The sequence below is a fragment of the Polypterus senegalus genome, chromosome 1, assembly GCF_016835505.1.
Source record: "Polypterus senegalus isolate Bchr_013 chromosome 1, ASM1683550v1, whole genome shotgun sequence".
Classification (NCBI taxonomy): Eukaryota; Metazoa; Chordata; class Cladistia; order Polypteriformes; family Polypteridae; genus Polypterus; species Polypterus senegalus.
In genome coordinates, this window is record NC_053154.1 from 74,541,474 (window position 1) to 74,563,191 (window position 21,718).

The 21,718-nt window shown below is 38.1% G+C and overlaps 1 protein-coding gene across 1 annotated transcript in view; it reads right to left on the bottom strand.

The window, feature by feature from the left end:
* Positions 1 to 20,682, bottom strand: part of LOC120527418 (cathepsin K-like) — a 37,770-nt gene extending 17,088 nt beyond the window's left edge. The window contains exons 1-2 of the mRNA XM_039750814.1: positions 20,551 to 20,682; positions 3,143 to 3,266 (exon numbers count right to left, since the gene is read on the bottom strand). Coding sequence (XP_039606748.1) covers positions 3,143 to 3,265 — 123 coding nt within the window. The 5' untranslated portion in view covers position 3,266; positions 20,551 to 20,682. The remainder of the gene's footprint in view (positions 1 to 3,142; positions 3,267 to 20,550) is intronic.
* Positions 20,683 to 21,718: the final 1,036 nt, after the last annotated feature.

The following is a 21,718-nucleotide window of genomic DNA, read 5'->3' on the forward strand; positions in this document are numbered from 1 at the left end:
CTCGGAGAATATATGGTGTTACATAAACCAGCCTGGCTGGACATTGGACCAAAGAGTTGAATGACAATCTAATAACACTAATTTAATTTTCTTATTTTTCTCCATTTATGAAACATTTGTCACCTACAACTATAACATTTGAGGGACAATCCATTTCACTTTAACCTTAAGCATGAGCAGAATGAAGTCCACAATGCTGTATATGTGGAAGTTCAGTCTTTCAAGTAAATGTCAACAGTATGTGAAAAAGTTAGAAGACAGCATTAAAGAAGCACTAGTTTACTCTATTTTTTATATAAAATGATGCATTCATTTGTTTTCTCACATCACTCTGCCAACTAACCAATGTACTCCTCTTGAATTTTCATACCAAGACAAGCCAAAGTATTTAACATCTCTTAGCACTTAACATAACAAAGCATTCTGAAACCCATTTAATCCAGTTTAGAGTTTCACTGAGTGAGATCCTATCTTAGCAGTACAGTATCGAGCACATTGTAAGTACCAACCCTGGTGGGGTTGTGCAAGTACAACACAGAGCCCACTCCCACAAACAAATACACGGGGGAATTTAGAGTCATCATTTAACTTAACTCAGTGACTTGGTGCAGGAGTCAAGCCCAATATCCTGAATCAGTGAGGTGGCAGTGCTCACCACTGTGCCCCCGTTCTGTGCTGCTTGTTACGCAATACAACACAACAATATTTGTGAATGTTCATGTGTAAACATTTTTATATGATTTTTATTCTAATTACTCAAATATGCAGTATTATGGATGTATTATGGATGTATTATGGATGTATTGATTCATTAGGGCCTTAAGACTGTACAGCCTATCATCTTTGTATGACGATACCCTGAAGGGACAAATGTGACCCACTTGATTTTTTATATGGACACCATAACTATCACACTCGGCTCCTGGAAAGTTACAGTAGTTGCTGTTTTTTATTCTAAATATTTTGTTAATTATCCCAGCTAATAAAAAACCTTTTTATAAACCTTTTTGGGTGTATTGTAGCACAACTGCTTGCTGATATTCCCTTATAGATTTCCTTATAGATTATTGTATGTTAAACAGAAAACAATTAAGAGTTCTTAACCAGAAACAACTAATCATCCAGAAAATAGATGGCCAGTTTGGCTCTTTGTACCAATGCATATGTACCATAAAGTATCAGTTATATTGGATCAGTATTTGCATAAGAGAATGAAAAGATACTGAACTAAAGAGAAGCATAAATCTATTCTGCAATTCATTGACAATGTTAATGGAAATATTAGTATTTCCTGATAAAATCAGGACACTGACAAGTCATAAAGTTAAACATCATGCTTCCTAAAAACCTGCAATGGACTTTTGACCCATTCGGGACTGCCCCCTTACCCATGCTGCTGGGATAAGCTCCACTCCAACACAACTCCTATCTGAAATATGCTAGTTTGAAATTAATGAATGAATAATTAGATCTTCCATTAGTAGGCAAGAAATTGCTTGAATTTAAGACAATAATTGGAGCAAAACCTACACTAACTGCTGGCCAAATATGAGAAGTTTAAAACCCTTGATTTAGATTAAATCAGATCAACAGTAAAAAAGCCATTTCATTACAGCAGAGTGTGTGCCCAGAAGAAGAGGTATTTGTCATGCCATAATAAAGAACCACAATGTAAGTGGTAGATGCACATGGAGTGTAAGTCAGAAAAAAGACTTCATTGTTGTGAAGAATAGTTTCTGAGAATGTAGCTGTAGGTGCAGAAGAAACGGGGAAGTTTTAGACCTGAAAAAGAAGTCAAGCTGATACACACCGGGGCCTAAAAAGAGGTGAAGACAGACAAGCTTTAAGTCTTTACATAAATAAGTTCTTGTGTAAGTAAATTTGGTCATTTGGTGGTCCTTGGCATTGTTAGGAGGTGACACCATGGCCCTAGACCCAGTGCTTCAATATGACTTCTTTGGGCTTCAAAATGACTTCACATTTATAAAAGCATTTCAGAGGCACAAAATATTGGGTCACATGGCTTTTCCATCAAGATTAGCTATAATGTATCTTGTTGCTGACAATTTCACAAGTTTTATGTTTGTCATTCATTTTAATAGTTAGACAGAGGAAGCTGTCAGGCCTGTGTGACTGCTCCTGGGACTCATCTAAAGGAGAGCATAGCCGCTGTGTTCTTGTTATAACACACAAAACCAATCAAAGTGGAACACAAGGGGAACAGCTTTTCCAGATGGCTAATATTAGCATTCCAAAATAATGTCAGAAAAGGTTTATTTGGAATGATTGTTTCCTTTTACTTTTTAAATGCTGTTAGGGGCAAGTATAGTAAAGTAAAGCAGCACACTGCATGATTTAACTATATAGCACACGTAAAGCAAATTGATAAATATTGTAGTTATAAAATATAATTAAAACTTAATTTAAATATTTAAACATTCAAAACCTTGTCGGGTTTGTATTGCAATATGCCTCCTCTGCCTGACAGACAGTAAGAAGCCAGTATACTACACTCATAGGCTTAGGTATTTATAAACTGTGCACCATCTATTTGTTGCAATTTATTTTGTTGATTAAGCAAATAGAATAGCTAATTAAACATATATTGGAATTAGCAAAATTAAAATATTTGCAGAACCAAAACCTGTTTAAAATCACTTGAAATCCCCTTGACTAAAGGGGTGATGTTCCTACAATGGTCAGTTGTGTTGCTGAGTTCCTGCAATGTCCTTCAGAAATTTGGTCATTTTTTCATTTATATTGCTGTCAGTCCTGAAAGTTACAACTGAGCTTTGCAAGCACCTCTGTTATAGTGAGGTGTCAGATTTTAGGATATAAAAGTTCTTCATTGTTTCATTTGATTATGTTGCTTGTGCATGAGTGTGGGACAATGACTGGAAGTAAGGCACAGTGCTAAAATTGAACATGGTCACATCTATTCTAGCAATTACACTGTTTATAACAATTAAACACTTTGACAAAATTAATCCCAAACTGGCCACAATCCTTTATACTGTACTTTACTGGACAGGTTATAGCAACTTGAGGTGATGGCTGATATGATATCATCCTTAATTCTCAAAATGCATCTAAAATTAGATTAGTGTATAAAAGTCTTTACTGTAAATAAGGTGTGGCTTACCAGGTTGTTGTACTGCTTGCCATTGGTCCTCTTCCAGGTATCCCATGCAGAATCCAGAGTTGGGTCTTGTGAGACCACAGAGGCCACAAAGGCCAAAAGTACGAGTAAATAGTTATATAGCATACTGTAACAAATACAAAGAAAACAAAATAAAAATATCAGTTCTGTCAGGTAAAACACATCACATCATATCAAAAAAGTCGTTAAATATCCTTTCCTGAATTTCTGCACAATATCAAAAAATAATTTTAGTGAACTAATAATAACAGATTTTCTTACTAATTTCATTTATTTCTCATGCAAAGTCATTTATTATTCAATAACCATATATGAAATAAAACAATATCACTAGTTCATTTTCCATGCCTGCTTCATCCAATTATATTGCCATGGTATACCTTTGGAGTGTTTGGGCAACATGGAGACAAGGCAGAAACTAGTCCTGCATTGGATGGCACAGTCAAGGAAACAACCACGCTTACTCATACTGGGTAACTAAAATTCACAGACTTGGGATGGGAACAGTAATTCTCAGAAAAATGTCTATGCAAACACAGTGAAAAATTCCAAGTTCTTAATTACAGAGACAAGAAAGGCATTTAAACTCATCTTCTAGTAGCTATGAGTTGGACAAGCTAGCCAACATCCCACCTTTCCTACATCAAACATTTTATTTTATCAGCCACAACATTAAAGCCATGAACAGGTGAAACGAATAACATAGATTATCTCATTACTCTGGCACCTGACCAGATGTGGGAGATATTAGGCAGTAAGTTATTAGTCAGTTCTTAAAAATTATGTGTTGGAAGCAGGAAAAACTGGTGAATGTAAGGATCTGAGCGACTTTGACAAGGACCAAATTGTGTTGATTAGACGACTGGGTCAGATCACCTCCAACACGGCAGGTCTTCTGGGGTTGTTCCCTGTATGCAGTGGTTAGTACCTACCAAAAGTGGTCCAATGAAGAACAACCAATAAACTGGTGTCAGGGTATTGGGTGTCCATAACTCATTGATGCGTGTTGGGAGAGAAGGTTAGTCTGTTTAGTCCAGACTAACAGAAGACCTACTGTAGCACAAAATGCTGAAAAACCTAATGTTGGCCATTAGAGAAAGGTGTTAGAACACACAGTGCATCACAGCTTGGTATGTATGGGGTTGCGTAGCTGCAAACCAGTCAGAGTAGCCATGCTGTCCCCTATCCATCGTGGAAAATGCCTACAATGGGCATGTGAGTCTCAGAACTGAGCCATGGAGAAACGGAAGAAGAAGGCCTGGTCTGATGAATCACATTTTCTTTTAGATCATGTGATTGACAGTGTGCGTGTGCTTTGTTTACTTGGGAAAGAAATGGAAAAGGAAGCACTATGGGAAGAAGATCAGCAGACGGATGCAGAAAGATGCTCTGGAAAATGTTCTGCTGTGAAACCTTGGGTCCTGGCATTCATGATGGCATGGAAGTTACTTTGACACATATCACTTGCCTAAAGATTGTTGCAGAACACATAAACACCTTCATGTCAACGGTATTTCCTGATGGCAGTGACCTATTTCAGCAGGTTAAAGCGCAAACTGCAAAAATTATTTAGGAATGGTTTAATGAACATTACAAAAAGTTCAAGGTGTTGACTTGGCCCCCAAATTCCCCAGATCTTAAACAGATTGCACAACTGTGGGATGTGCTGGGCAAACAAGTCCAATCCAAAGCCCACCCTCACAACTTACAGGACCTGCTCCTAATGTCTTGGTGCCAGATACCACAGAACATTTTCATAGGTTTTGAGGACACCATACCTTGACAACTCAGTGATGTTTCGGCAGTACGAGTGATACCTACACTGTATTAGGCAGGTGGTTTAAAAGTTGAAGTGAATCAATGTATTTTGTTAACTGTTACCCTGTTACCAAGGAAGAGGTGCCATAATAGTAGCACACGACAGAACACAGTATCAATATGGAGCTCTCCAACAGGGACAATCCCGCACTGGCATTCAAAGAACACCTTTAAAGTACATATCAGTTTGTTTTCACATTGACCACTACAGGGTACAATGTTCTCTCTGTGATTAGTGCCCTAGAAGTTAAATTTACCAAGATACCAGAAAGAGAGTGAGGTTAAGGGTATTTGCTGAAGGATAAAAAACAGAACTAGAATGCAGCACATGGTCCCAAACTGGGGCAGCTGCGACTATGTTGTACTTAACAGAAGCTGATGGCTACTTCAGAGATCGTATTTTAAGGTCATGCAGAACTCTAGCAGCATTGGGACCAATAGAGAAACATGTGGTCAGAGGACATATAAATTACATGGCAGAACTAAAGGTTGTTCCCTTTAAAGTCAGTCAGACGGCTTGTAATTGGGAGGTGAACTACCAAAGGCCTAAATGTGAGCAGTTTCAATATCATGTAAAAAGAAAAAAAAGGGACAGACAGGAAGAGGAGAGAGCGAAATAGCAAAATGGTAAGTGGCATTTTCAATGGGGAAGTTGAGATGACTATGCCATCAGTCAGAGCAAAGACATGTAAGTAGAGGCCCTGTGGACCTGCAGGGCTGATAAACAGTTTGCTTCTGTTTTTCAATTTTTGTTCTCCTTCTGGTTATACCTCTCTTTCATTGTTGACATTAAACAAAAAAAAATTAATACTGTAAATTTTGACTTTTTCAACACTGCTTTGAATGTTCGAACATTCAGTAAATTTAGGGCAATTTACTAAAAGCCATTGAGTTGAAAATGTGAGCGTTGGAATATTTTTGTATGGGTGGTTAACAAACACAGTACCCTAAATACAGTTGAAAATCTATTAAAGTCAAAGGCGGGTACAAACTGATTCAAAAGACATAGCAAGGTAAACATTTTTTAGAAGCTGTACAAATTAAGGGATATTTAACATTTTATAGTATGTAGGAAATGCAGGAAAAGTCACAAAGATTCATTCTGAACAGATGAAATTCAGGGTACTTCAACTTATTTCAAACAAAAAAAATATTCATATTTGACACAAAAATGTTGTAAGAATTAAACAAATCACTACAAATTTGTAAAAGTTAAAAAAATTTCTACAAACCAAATCACCCTACTCTTTTACATAACATCTATTCATCCACAAAGCTTCTACACTCACTCATCTCTTTGCAAGGTTGCAGATCTCCTGAGGAATTGTGCTAACCACTGAATCCATTGTGTCATCCCATTCATTACAAACAAGACAGAATATCAATTTGAAAAAAAAGAAGATTCTACATTCAGTAATTGATATAAAGACAAATGATTTAGTGCAATGTGTTGCCATCCCTGTAAATCTTTTTAACTACAAGAAGTGTGCACATGTGATCCCTGACTGGTTGAGCAGTTTTTATTCGGGGAAATCCAGTTTCCTCATTGTACAATGGTTCCATTAGACAGACTAATATCTGTGAAGCTTTGATTGAGGAACCAAGTGTTCTATTCAGGATTTTCTTCTGCCATGCAGCCCCCATGAATGTTGTGGACATTCAGTTACGCTTGGTGGGTACAGAAATGGACAGATGGATGATTAACTGGAGAGCCAAGAACTCACAGCTATAATGGACCTCTGTGAGCTGAATCAAAGTTCAATAGGTAACTATATCATTCTATCGATTAATTTATAACTAAAGGGTTTTGTTTTTTCTTTTACTACTGAAGGAGGCTTGCTTAACCTGGCCCTGAGATGTTTTTTTTTCAGGCAGGAAAGTGACATTATACCATCAGCTTATAATGCCTACAGTATCTGATTTTCTAGAAAAAATGTACTAAGGTGTCTAACTAACTGTCACCTTCATATTTTTAAAAGGAATACTTTACCCATAAATTATATTTTTCGTAAGCTACTTACCCCATGTAGTTTATGTGGGGGCTGAGAAAATTTTCTAATCTGTTTTCATGCAGAATGGAGAGAAAAAAAAGTTTATGATATAACAAAAGGCAATAGTGAACAATGCTGGAAATATATGTTAAATATAGGAGGATCATTAAAAGGAAACTAAAGCCACACTTTCTGAACTAAAGACAGGACTCTTGACTAATGAATAAGGAGGTGAGGTGGATCACCAGTTCAGAATGTAACTTCCATAGTTTCCTTATTACGATGTGCACTGATCATTCAGGAAGCACATGTTTTTAGCAACACAGCCTGCGTTTTGCACATTTTGAGCATACAACTGGATAACTGACATTTGGATTGTGCAATGTAAGTATTGTCAGGTTTTTTTTTCTTTTTTCATGAATGTTTTCTACATCATTTGCTGTTGTACACCATTGGCAACTATAGCCTTATATTACACAGAAAACATTTTTTTCTCCATTCTGCATGAAAACACGAGATGAATGTTTTTTCATCCACCACTACAAACTACATGCAGTAAAAACATTTTAAAAATATAATTTTTGGTTGGACTATTCCTTTAAATGAAGCTTTTCAGTTTAAAGAAGAAGTAGTAAGAAAGGGCAGGACAGTAGATAAAAACTGATATTAAACCTTGGTGTGACAACTTCAAAAGACTTCATGTAGGTGACATTGCAATATATTGTTTGTCAACCACAATGCCCAAAATAAAATGGAGTACTGCAGTGCTTCACAAGTACAAGAGACTGGGCTCATACTTTGAGGCTGGACAATGTTTATATTGAGTTTGCACATTCTCCTCGTGCCTGCTTGGTGTCTTCTCCCAATGATTTGTGTTAGATTAATTGGTGTGGCCTGTGATTGGCTTATATCATATCTAAGGTTCAGTTCTCCCTTACAGGCAGTACTGTGAAGATAGACTTTTGCCACAGAGTTCTTTTACTGGTATAACTTGATTCTGAAAATGGACCCAATAATTTTGCTTATGTTCATGTCTATGTGACTTGATAGCATCATTTAGATGTTTGCAAGAACAGTAATATAGTAAATGATATTTGACATTAGTCATATTTCCAAACTGCAAAAATCAGTACAGTTTCTTCATTTGCAGGATCTTGACATGCTATTTCATTCTTCTCAAGCAAAATAAAAACACATAACTTCTAACAAATACACTGAGCGGAACTCTACAACATAAGAATAAATGGAACAGACCTGCGAATTTCCTTTGTATACTATGTATCTCACAAGCTATGCTTTGTGACTGAAACAATGAGTTTATGAGTGCAAGCAGTTGAAATGAGGCTGCACTGCTGGGCAGCTAGGCTTACTCTACATGGCAGGGTGAGAAGCTCAGCAAAAATGAGAGAACCGTAGAGTAGCACCACTGCCTGTCTAGACTGAGAGTAATCAGTTGAAGTGAGTTGGGTGTACAATTTGAATGCCACCTTGGAACCACCCACAGAAGGTGTGCATAGCAGAAGAATAACAAGCAGACTGGGATGTGCTGGAGAGATTATATATCTCAGCTGGCCTGGGACTATGTGGGAGTTCCAAGGAGGAGTTGTAAGAAATTGTTGAAAATAAGCTCACCTGGCCTGCCCAGCCCATTGTATTGCCAATCAGACCCTCACTAGAACAAGTGAAAGTGAAGTAAGATGTGAAGGGGGGATTTCTGAAATCCTTAAATGTTTAATGCAGCTGTGGTAGTTTCTTGGAAACAGAGTCAAAAGTCTTGTTACAGCATAAGAATAACCTACACTCTCTTATGTTTTAATAGCAATAACTGAATACTTTTAGAGTTCTCACTGGACTTAAGCAGTCATTACTGAGTAATGAGTAGAGGCACGTGACTTCATATTTGGTATTTGTATGGAGTGAGTAAGTGTGAAACATACATGCTGACTACCTGATGTTTTTAGTTTCTGACCCACTTATAACAGCCATGATTACTGCATTCAGGAAAACTATAGGAAGGAAGCAGTCTAGGATAACATGTCTGTCTGCTGCAGGGCATGTGAAGGCACTCACATACACAAACTCACAGCGGAATAGTTTTACGGTCACCAAGTGAGTTAAAGGTCTGACTAGAACTGGTCTTTGAACTTCAGTGCGGAAACAACGTAAACACATGTGGGTTCACACGTGGCAACTTTAGTTCATAAATCTATAAACATCTGTGGATGTGATCCTCATTACTTTTTACATAATGGTATACTTAAAAGTGATAGCAGCAAAGCCACTTCTTTATTGCTTGAGTTAATTTTTCAGTACCTTAGGCAGGTTTTTTATAATTTGTTGTATTTCTATACCTGGTCCTAACCACAACAGTTTTAGTCTCCAGTGTATGTGCAGTTTCCCATTTTTTTAACCTGCTTTCCCAGTTTAGGATCTGGGGGACTTTGGCTTTGGTGGACACTCTGTTTAAATTATGTCCTTATTATTTTCATTGTCACTGACAAATTACATAAATATGGATATACTAAATGTGTATGGCAAAAATAAATACAGCTTCAAATAAATTAACATCTATAATTTAAACAAGGGGTGGTTCAGTGGATTGCACATGATTCCTAACAGATGTAGTGTCCTCGATTTCATTTCTATGTCTGGCTGTTCTCTGTTTGCATGTGTGGAGTTTCCCCCTGCTACTCTGGTTTTCCTCCAACATGCCCAAAAACATAAAAATTAGCTTAACTGCCAAATCTAAATGGGAATTGTTTGTGTGAGTGGGTCATGCGATGGACAGCTGTTTCCTGCTTGGTGAAACCAAAACTGGTAGCTAAAAAAGAGAAGAAACACTCACACCATGACTGGTTTTTGATGCAATCTGTGAAAATGTTGCAGTTTGTTCCCAAAATGCATAGCTTTTAGCTTGTGATGTAAATACATGGTATTGCAATGGCACTCAACATACTTTAAAGATAGACAACCAATTTGCTAACCTTAAAGAAAATGGATAAGGAAGAGTCCAATATGATTCCTAGGACCTTTTCATTATGTTTACTTTCAAGTTACTTTCAACTGTTTATTCAAATCCCAATTCTATATCTCTCATCACCATCCATTCCTAAATAAGTTATTGGAAGTCTACTTGTGCATTCCTCTCACAATCTCAACTTGCATCCAATAAAGTGAGTTCCCCTTGGGATTAATAAAATATCTATCTATCTATCTATCTATCTATCTATCTATCTATCTATCTATCTATCTAACAGCTTTCCATTATTGCTGTCAGGAGCAATTCTGTCTTCATATAGCATTATGCTTTCTCTTTTGTGTCCAAGACTGGCAGAATGAACTCCAGCTTCCTACAACCTTATCAGCTACTGAAGATTCATTAAAAACCCCTTTCATATTAATTTACTTCTCTTGCGACTGCCTTGACGATTGTAGGTGTGAATAGCAAGTATGACATACTTCTTAATTTTCCGCACGGGCTTTCTGGAAAGTAGAAAGATAATTAATTAAATACTTCTTCTAACTTATAAAAAACCAGGGATTCAGCCTTTTTTCTTTATGGGATCTTTTTGCTGATAGCTTAGCTAAGAATGTGATTACAAGACTGAGGTTTTTAACAATTCTAACTACTTTAGAAGACAGGCAGGCAGTGTGATATTGTTGGACAAATTGGCATAACTTTCGCTTTCTTTGGCATGTGAAATTTACACTGCAGCTTCAACATTTGAGCTACAATCTTTCACTACATGCCTAATATCAAACCTCTACCTCAGGTGAAAAAGTGAAATTCCTCAGAAAACTGAAAGACGTCTTCTCTGTGAAAGTGAGAAAATGGGCCTCTGTCTCTGGTATGAAGTATCAAGGCTTCTCAGTCTGAAAAGGCAATATCAATAACAATCAAATTACACTTTAGCAAGCAAATTTCAGATGCTCTGGTGTCCTGGGGCCTTATGTATAAACGGTGCGTACGCACAGAAATGTTGCGTAAGAACTTTTCCACGTTCAAATCGCGATGTATAAAACCTACACTTGGCGTAAAGCCACGCACTTTTCCACGGTACCTCATGTCTTGTCGTACGCAAGTTCTCCGCTCGGTTTTGCAAACTGGCGGCACCCAGCGTCAAAGCAGTGCTACTGTTCTTGTGTGATTACTCATTATTTTCATGACGCGGCTTTATAAATACACAGAAACTAACCGCATATTGTTTATTAGAGTAATGCATCTGATTGTAATTAACTCGTAACAATATAATGGTCAGGGAACAGCCATAGTATTCCAAATACCATAACTGCTTTTAGCGTTGTTACTCTCTTCTTCTTCTTCTTCTTCTTCTTCTTTCAGCTCCTCCCGTTAGGAGTTGCCACAGCGGATCATCTTTTTCCATATTTCTCTCACTGCACCACTCGGAGTATTTATATCACTGTATCTGAGTGTGAATCACAGCAGCAGCTGATCGGAAGAAATTATCGGTATACGGCATTAAGCATACGCTGTCTCTGCCACGGCAAAACGTTTCAAAGCCTTTCCTGTACGGACCTCGCGGTTCAAAACAGTTTAATCCCAAGAACTTTAAATGCAGCCAATCAAGTGCTCCTTGTAGAACTGGTCACCCCACTGTAAACTTGCACTATAGTTATAATATCGCACAACCTGAGCCACTTTATAAAGCGCGTATTTACATATGATGACGATATCATTTTTAAGGTGAAATGCAGCAAAATATGTTTGTTAAATTATACAGATAAAACTTTAACTTCATTTAAATAATCTATATTCTTCACTGGGAGTGTCTTTAAGGATAGAATAATTAAACATGTACTACGAAGATATTTCAATGTTCTTTAAGCGTTTTGAAGAATCGGCTAAGCTTACAGATGGCTTAACGTCTATTACAGAGCTGATTGTATGGCGATCGGTTACTTGGGAAAGAAAAGCACTGACTGCAGTGACGGCTACGCCAATATATATTGAATATAAAACAGAAAGATAAAATAACAACACAACTAAAAACGCAGCGACAAATTTGCAAAAGTTAAATGCTTGTGTCATGAGCACGAGGCAGCTAGTGTCTGCAACATACGTGGCCATCCACCGTGCATAAGATACTTAACTGACATTGGCGGGAAGGAGCCACCGTTTCTTCCTCTGCCCAGTGCCACCACAAGCTTAGAGCCGCCCCTGAGTACTGCTGCAATAAATTATTTCATCAAGTGAAACATGTTTAATAACGTGCTTTAACTCCTATCATCATGAAAATGATCACGTATACATCTCAGTATTTTAGTTATTCAGAGAGCTGTAATATCACAAATGTAATGGACTCTGTGTCCAGTTGGAGGAAGAGAGCCGGTTTAAGAAACAAGTAGTGATTCACACACATAGAGCACATAGAAAATCAAATACAAAACAAAGCATTTAACGTGCTACTTTAATTACGATGTGATTTTAGAAACTGGTTAATTAAACAATTTTAAGATGAATTTTATGATGTTCTACTTTAATGACAAAATAAACTACGTGATTAAAGTGGAAATGTCGAGATTGAAGTGGACATTTCGTGCTTTTTCCCCACCGTGTGCTTTTTCTCTGTACCCTAATAAGCTTTCATATGACACTCAGACAGTGGGCTTACAACTCGGCTTTCCACGGCGACTTTGATATGTGACTTCTTTTTTATTTCCGGCACTGTGCGATTTTGTGGATGTGAGCTTTCATGTTTCTCCAACACGCTATGTCACTCGATCAACTTTTTTTTGTTGATTATACCACGGTTTATTTGAACAAATAGTATATTTTTCCTTTGCCTCCACTTGGTATTCGCAGAAATTCTTATGTTTCCCCCCGTGCTTTTCCCATTGTCTTTTCACAGAAGGCTGCGCTTAAGGGCGATTTATATTGATTTGCATATTCAAATAGGCGTAATTCTGGGAGGATTTGGGGCGTTACATAATCGCGTGCCGGCGTTAGTTTTCACGCTGATCGGGATTTATGTAGCGGAAGAGCGTGGAAGTTAGATGCGCACAGATTCCTGCATCTGGATTTTTCTGTGCGTAAGCACATTTCGGCTTTTGTGCTTACGCCATGTTATAGTGCGAGTTCTACGCACGGCGTTATACATGAGGCCCCTGGTCAGTGATGAGAGTGAATATAACTCACCATTGCCAGGCCTATATGCCAATTATCAACTGTTGTCCACCGAAGAAACTAATTTTCAAAATGTCCACCCATTCCTTTATATATAGTGTCAGCACAAGCTTCCTGCACTCTGTTTGCATGAATGCAAACTGACCTCAGATTCTGTTCTCCAATAAAGACTCCCTATTATCTTGGGTGTAACCCCCAGCAAAGGCTTCCAAGAGGAATCCTAGTGGCAGACTACAGTAGCAGAATACAGCCTGTAATGGAGTTGGGATGTAAGTCCCACAAAAAGTCCAGCTTCAATGAAGGACATTGAGATGCACAAGCAGAACAGACTGCATGTAAAAGAAACATGTTTGTTTCTCTGAAATAGGTCTTAAGAAATTGCCAGCATGTAGCAGACATATCTTCTGCTGGAGATGATGACTGTGTGAACCCTCAAATACACAATGCAGCCAGTTGCTGTAAGATGCAAAAAAATTGATGGAGACATGGATAACAGAACACAAAGTGACACATCCTTCCATGTTTACCTGGAAATCACTCTTTACAACAACAGGAACCAGAGAAAGACACAGGAGAATTACTTCTTTGTACTTTTGGCTCCAATGATAATGCAGCTTGTAACTTCGGAGTTTGGGTAAAGCCAACAAACATCTCAGTATATGTACTTCAAGTTGCTGATTTTTGTTTTACTTAATCTGAAAGTAATAACCTGTGCATTAGGTAAATCTTTTCACTTTTATAAGTTTCTTTCTTAAAATTTAATAGGAAACTTTAATTTGTGCAAATATAAGCCCCTTCCATTGACTCTAAGTCCACACAATGCTTCACACTATGCGGTGTCAGCACACACACACATGCGTGCTCACATCCTCAAAGATAAGTTATGAGAAAGAAACAGCAGCAAATTAAAAATATGCAAACACAAAGAAGCTTTTAAGCCAGAAATAGTCTTACTAATTTAATTGGATAACCGACCAGGAATCTTGCAAAAACTTTTCAGTTGCCAGTCCCAATTACTGTAGATAATGTTTCCTTGAGCAATTCTTCAGACACAAATGAAAAGGGAAAATATAATTCATAAAAAATGAATTGCACCCTCTTTATAAGAGAAAAAGAGAATAGAAACCAATTCAGTTTTAACTCATGTTTTATGTCATTTATTGTAGTAGTAGGATTTTGTATCATGTTAGCCATTAAGGATCCAATGAGAAGCTGCCTCAAAAGCTTGCATATTGTAATCTGTTCAGTTAGCCAATAAAAACTGTCTTGCTTGATATCATGTTATTTATTGTAAGGCATCTGTATACACATACACATATCCACCTTCCTTGTTCTCAGGAACTGCAGCCTTTGTGATTTTTTTTTCTGCACTTTTCTAATTATTTTATTTATCTATTAACTTTTTTCTGTGCATATTTTGTTTTCTTACTCATTTTGTAATGTATTGCAAAATATCATTTTGTTATCCTGTCTGTATCTTCACTTTGGGTATCTGTTGCCATAATACGTTGTCAGGGGGTGCAGCCCTTGAAGTTGCACCACATTACATAATCAGCATGATGCTATATGTGCTGCTGCTGCCAGCAGGTCCTTGTCCACATCACTGACTTGCATCATGACCCAGAGCAGGTACTTAATCATCTTATCACGTCAGCCAATCTACAGAGAATTCCACAGCCCTTGCAGTTTGTAACATCTTAGTATACATGGATAACAAACCCAGCTACACCAGATAACTGTTTATAGAAAATAGCTCATCATTTAACACTATCAAAGCTGATCAGAAAGCTCATAGACTTTGTACTTTGTGTAAAACTCTGCATCTGGATATTTTACATCCTAACCAGAAGAATCCAGCATGTGTGTATTGGCAAAATCACTTCCAGCATACTGATCCTTAACATGGACATTCAACACAGTAGTGTAGCCCTTGTTTACCTCTGACTGCTTAGCCATACACATCTCCAACTGCATCATTAAATCTACTAATGAGACCACCACCATCATAGGTCTGATCACCAACAGCGAAGTGACGGTTTATAAAAAAAAAATGCCTTCTTACATATTGGTGCCAAGACAACACACTCTCCTTTCATTTCAGCAAAACCAAGGAGATGGCCATAGGACTGAGAAAACCGGAGATATTCTGCACACTAATCAATATTTTTGGGTGCTATGAAAAGGGTCAACAGCATAAAACATCCTGGAATCACCATTACTAAGACATGAAGTAATCACAATGCATCTCTGTCTTCATATTAACAAATACTGCACATGATTTTGTCATAATGACATAATAAAAAATACAATTATTTGCATATAGTATATTTGTTGCATTTTATGCGCACTTATTTTTATGTGCCTTTTGTTGGCATTGCTACTGTTCTGAGAAGAGAGACAAATAAGAATTTCACTATAATATGTGCACCTGACAATCAACTTCAACAGAACATATACAGCATGGTTTTGTGGCCAGAGAATTACTTTTTAAAACCAAAACATTTCTGGTTCCACCCCACTGACTCCGAGTTTGACTCAGTACAAGTCACTTAACCTGCTTGAGCTCCAGTTACCAAAATAACTACTGAAGTTGCTTATCACCAGGCCCTGTGCCTGTAAGGTGCTTTAGGATGGTACATGCACTGTATAAAATAATGTGTCTGCTACTGAGCTTGTTCACTACAGAGTGTATAGTACAGTATGTATAAGGAGGGAAAGATACTTCTATAAGTTCACATTTTCTTATATCTATGAACTTTGCTCTAACTGTCTCAAATATCAAAGCTCCTTTAGTACTGATTTATCCCTGGCTTCCCTCAAGATGTGTTTTTGATTTGTTCCATCCAGACCTGGTTTACAACTGCTCTCTAAAGTCAAGCATTTAATTCTGTGCATGAGCTATAAAAAATGGGAGTATGTACCTTTATATGATTTCAATAGTAAAGCTCATTCTGAGCTCATGTTTTGCAGTCTGATGAACATCTGGACAGAGATTTGTGCCTTTTAAATTAGGCATGATTATCATCTTTATTCTAATTAAATTGTTAACTTTGAAATACTCCATGCTTTCACCTTTTGTTTTTATCCTTTATCAAAAAAGATGGAAATAGCTTATCCATCCAGTTCTGACTAACCTAGATTACACTAGATGTAAAATACTGGTCCATAATTGTGACCCAGTTTGTTAAAACAGAACCATATCTCACATCTTCAGAGTCCAAGCCTCAAATCCAAGCTTGACTACAGTCTATCAACATGAAGATTATAAATTCTGCCCTGGTTCATCTGGGTTTTCTCCAGTATTCTTCAACATCTCAAGGGTGTGGGTATATGAATATGCTCTGTGATAGACTAGCACTCTTACAAGGCCTGTTTAGTGCCTTGTGCTTAATGCTCTTAGGACAGGCTTTCTCCCTTATGAGTATGTATTGGAATCAGCAAATTTATAAAACCAGTGAAGGTAGCATGGTTTGGAGTTTGTGTGGAGTCTGCATGTTCTATCCTCATATCCATGGCATAATCCCCGGTTACTTTGGTTGCATCCTATATCCAAAAGATGAGCATGTGTAAGGTTAACAGGTTGTTCTAAATTTGTCATGCATAAGTAAAATGAAGCCCTATGCATTTAAAGCTGATGCTGCTAGTATATGCTTTGACCTTCTTCAACACTAAAGTTGGATCTGTGTGTCCTGAAATAGTATGGATGGATAAAACTAAAGTAGCACTGTGATGTCCAGTAAAGAGAATGGTATAGAAAGAGATACACTGCACTTGCAATACATGTAAGTTTAAAAGCATGAGAGGCCTGTCATTTATGGTGGATGCCTTACAAGTTTCTGCTAATGAATGTAAGAACATTTGTGGCCTTTTAAACAAATTACCATAATCTCTATAGTCTAAATCGGGCCTATTCAAATGGTGCCCCACAGGGCCAATGCAGCCCAGAGGCAACCTCCCAGTGGCTCAGGCCGTGGTCCCACCAGATCTCCAGACTGCAACTAAAATGATCACAAATGGAACCAAAAATAGGTTTGGTGATTATAATTTCAACTTACTTGTGGCGAATGAAATCATTGAAACTTTAAACTTTTATATTGTAACAGATGCAAAAAGCCATTCATTTATTGTTGAGTGTATGTGCTGTTAACATACAGTATGTGTCGGTATGAGCTCCCCTTCCATATCCCTGAGCTGCATAAATGTTGGTTTATATCCCGCACTGGATGCAAGGGAGTCACCGCAAAAATTATGTCAGGGGACAGACGTGAATTTCAAAGAGAAGCTGGTTACAATTGTTCCAGAATAATGAAGGAAAGGCTCAATATCATGCAACCAGTCATCAAAATAATAGATAGATATGGAAAACATTTGAAATTCATCTACCCATCATATAGGTCCCCTGTTATGAAGATGTCTGTGCCCCGTGGAATTTAGTTGTCCCTTCTGATTTCACAGAGGCATGCAAAGGTGTGATTATCACCAATCTCCTTGTGTTCACGTATCTTTCCTCATGCAAAAAGCCAGCCTGTCTGTTAGTAAACATGTACGAGCACCCCTTTTACACCCGCCAACCCCCCTTCCTCATTTGCTATTGCCTTTGATTCCTGCATGTCCAATTATTTTCTTCTGATAATGACACCTGATAGATGTCAAATGCTCAGGAATAAAAGACTGTTTTAAGAAATGTGATTAATTTTTCTCCATTTGTGGATTTCTAGCTATATATTTCTGAAGGATACCACTTTAACACCCTCTAATTAAGAAAAAAAGTTTATTCTTTATATATTAAGTACTGTATATCAAAGATATCATTTCACTCTTAAAAATAATGTTTCCTTAATGGCATTTTATGGTTCTTCACTGAGTTGTTTGGTTCCTCAAACTATTGCTTAACCAAGTACTATTTCATTCTTGCAAGGATTTGTTGCTTATAAAGTTGGTTGTTTGTGCTTTGAAAAACTCCGCAATATATTGAAAAAGCACAAATCTTTACTGTCTTTACTTAGGAGAACACTGACAGATTAAGAAAAAACTGAACTTAGCCTGTGTTATTGTATGCAGCAAGAGCAATTTTAAAACTATAACCCTGGTTGTTTATTTTATGAAGCCTAAATAAATATAGTTCTCTCTGGAACCTTCATGTGGATGGGTCTTTTGAGAACCAAAAATGGTTCCTCTATGGCAGGGGTGCCCACACTTTTTCAGCTTGCGAGCTACTTTTATATAGCATTCGAAGTCGGAATCACAATCTGATTGTGTGGGTGGTTACCTACCAGGTAACGCGTGTGATTGGTCTGCAAGTCGGCAGACATCCGCCACGGGTGCCCTCTCAGTTGCGAGAAGCAGATCATAGAATGTTACTTAGTTAACTGTCAAATAATGCAAAGAGTACGCGATACGTGCCCTATTTTGGGCTCCACTGGACCCCTCATCGGGGATCGAACCTCGGATGTCAGACAAATGCACTTCGATTGTGACATTGTGAGAAAAAAAAACTCCTCTTCCAATTCCACATCCAGCCCATACCCTCCACAAACATTTGCTTAATCTCTTCTTTAGTCTGGAAGGCTAACTAGATCACAGCCGTAGTTTTGCAGTAGCTCGCGCATTTGATCGTGCCTGCAGGATGACCAGTGTGTTAGAAGAAAACAGATCTCAGACTGGCCGTCCTGTATGTCAATGAATTGGCAAATGTCATAGGGAGGATATATGATAGACTAACGTTTTTAAAAAAAATGTTTTTGAATGCAACGCGATCTACCTTCACTACCTTTGCGATCTATCGACGCATTGGGCACCCCGGTCTATGGCATCACTCTGAAGACCCACTCTGGCACTTTGTTTTTAGGAGTGTACTTGTCATTTAAAAACATGCACATTAAGAACAAGTAGGTTTAAGGATTGAAACCAGGAAGCACACAACTTCAAGGAGTTAAAAGAATCTGGAACACATTTTCCATTTTAGCTGAGGCTAGAAGGAGACATGAAAACATCTAAGCTGTTAGTTAATCAGACAAGCCTGGTAAGCCGAGTCATATCCTCCTGCCTGGAAAACATCTAACTGGTATGTTGAACTATACGTGGCTCGACAAGTGGATGGTCAGCCCTGCCGTTCCTGAATTTTGGTTCCTTCACGCGAGTTTACTCCTCTTTCTCCTCACACCCCAAACGTGCACGGCTCTTCGAGTCTAAACTGGCTCAATTTGAAAGAGGGAGGACGGTCGTTTACCGTCACCATCACCCAGCTACAAGTCCTTTCTAATTACCTAATGAAAAAACGACTTGTGAGAAATTTTAGATGAATGAATATTCTCCATAAAATGTTGCACTATGGCCTGCATATCAAGTTAAAAGGTCCAGGTAAAGTGAAATTCGGAATAAAATAACAATAAATGCAAAGAAGATTTGTACATTGCCATAATAAAATAAACATTGTAGAACAGGACAATTAATATGGAAAACCTTTTAGATGTCAACGATATTCCACAAAATTAAAAACGTACCAACATAAAACTCAGCAAACCACACCTTCTCACTGTCCGGGGGCTGTTGACTCATTTCCTGAATAAACTACATTATTCCATATATTCGTGTGGCCACTTAATCCAATTCAGCATCAGGCGTAAGGCAGAATTAGCCCTAACACCGGTTCAGGAGTACATTACTCCAAATTCACCAATACTTCATAGTAGATTGTATTTTGTATGTGTAAATGCAAAGCATTAAACTTGACATCTGCCTCCATTCTTTCGTATAAAAGTGTACATGTATGCATTTTAAAAACCGATTAGTTCTTTGTTATGCTCGCAAAAATTTTAAGATTGTAAAAATAACTTTTTATTTTTAACTCTTTCTAAAGCACAGCAGTAATGCTGCCGCCTCACAGATGCAGCGTTCTGGATTCGAGACCGGCGTCCGGTCGTTTATTGTCCCGTGTGCAGTAAAGTTTGGATGTTCTCCTTATGATTTGCGTGAGCAATCCAAACCAAAAACAGGAGTTCACTGTTGTTGATTTCAAAGTGCCCCTGCGCGAATGGGCACGGATTGAATGTTTCCTTTCTTGCACTCACTTCTACCGGGATGGCCTTCATAAAGGATTTAGCAAAAATTTCCTCTCTTCGTATGTTGTTCGTCACGCTTTTAAAGCGCACCTAATTTTATGCAGTATATATATACATATGTAGGGTAGCTGGAAAATGAGTTGGTGTAACTTTTGCGCGTTGTTATTAATGGCAAAAAACCTACAAGCAACACATCGACGAATATAAAAGTATGCGCGCACACCTACTGCTGAATCCTGCTTTAACAGTTTCAATGAGGCTTAACTTTCTGTCTAGTTAACAATCCCGCTTTCTTTTCCGCCACAAAAGAATCTGACGCTGACGAGACAGTATAGCTGTGTCGATGGGAGCCGCGTAAGCCCCGTTATTCAGTACCTGAGATCCAGTTGCGTTTTGCCACGGGTTATCCTGTCCTGGCTTCCCTGCAGGGCTCCTTTGTGCTGTGTTGCGATTCTTGACGTCTATATATTCGCGGCGCCTGCAGGAAGTCAGAAGACTGGAAAATATGGTTGTTTTTGGGAAGCGCTGATGTTATTGGGCTGATTAAGTCCAGACGAACACGGGACTCAGCGCGGTGTACAATTACACAGTGACATGTGGGAAATGAAGCGTCGAGCTCGCATATTACACACGTGATGCTGAGTGTACATTTTGGAGTTGTTAGTGGCTTATTAAACTTTTTATGTGCATGTTCAATACTTAACCGTCTTACTGAAGAACAAAGGTAACAGAAGCCGACTCAGATTCGGCCGATACCCCAGGCTCTTTTCTCCTCGAGCCAGTGGCCTCAGCGCAATAGGTCACGACTATCAGCTTGTGTTATTGTGTCTTGTATTTCGGTTATTTAAAATACCCGAATATTCTAATACGACAACCCAGGTCCTAAAGCGTGACTTTTTTTTCGGTTGGTCAGGGTACTTTTACTCAATCCGCAAGGTCGCATTATAATATCACTTTAATGCTGTTTTTCAAGTTACTCCTCACCTTCACGCGTAATGCACCTACTCTAATAAAGCCAATATAGTTGCAAAAATCCCCCATTCATTTCCATCATCGGGTTATAGTTTGATTTTCCCAAACCTGCATTTTTTTCATTACAGAATGTGTTGGCATCTTGGGCATATTGGAGATTCCTACCTCAGACGTGGTGAGGGTCCAGAAATTGTACGTCTGGACACATTTCGGTAGGTTCACGGCCAAAAACGTGTCACCTACCAAGACTTTTGTACTATTTATAAGCAAATTATATCAGAATCAATCGATTAATTTCTTTTTTGAAGCTTTGAGTGTTTCCATGTGCACAGTGATCTTATTATGAAATGGATTAAATTTGGAACCACAAAGACTTTTCTCAAAGTTGGCCTTCCAGCTAAACTGAGTATCAAGGAGGTAAATGAGGTGACCAATAATCAAATTGTTACTCTGAAAGGGCTTCAGAACTCTTTTGCTGAGATGGGAGAATCTGTTAGAAGGGCAACCATCTCAGCAGCTTTCTATCAATCAGGAACTTATAACGAATTGGTTGGAGTTTGGCAAATGGCAT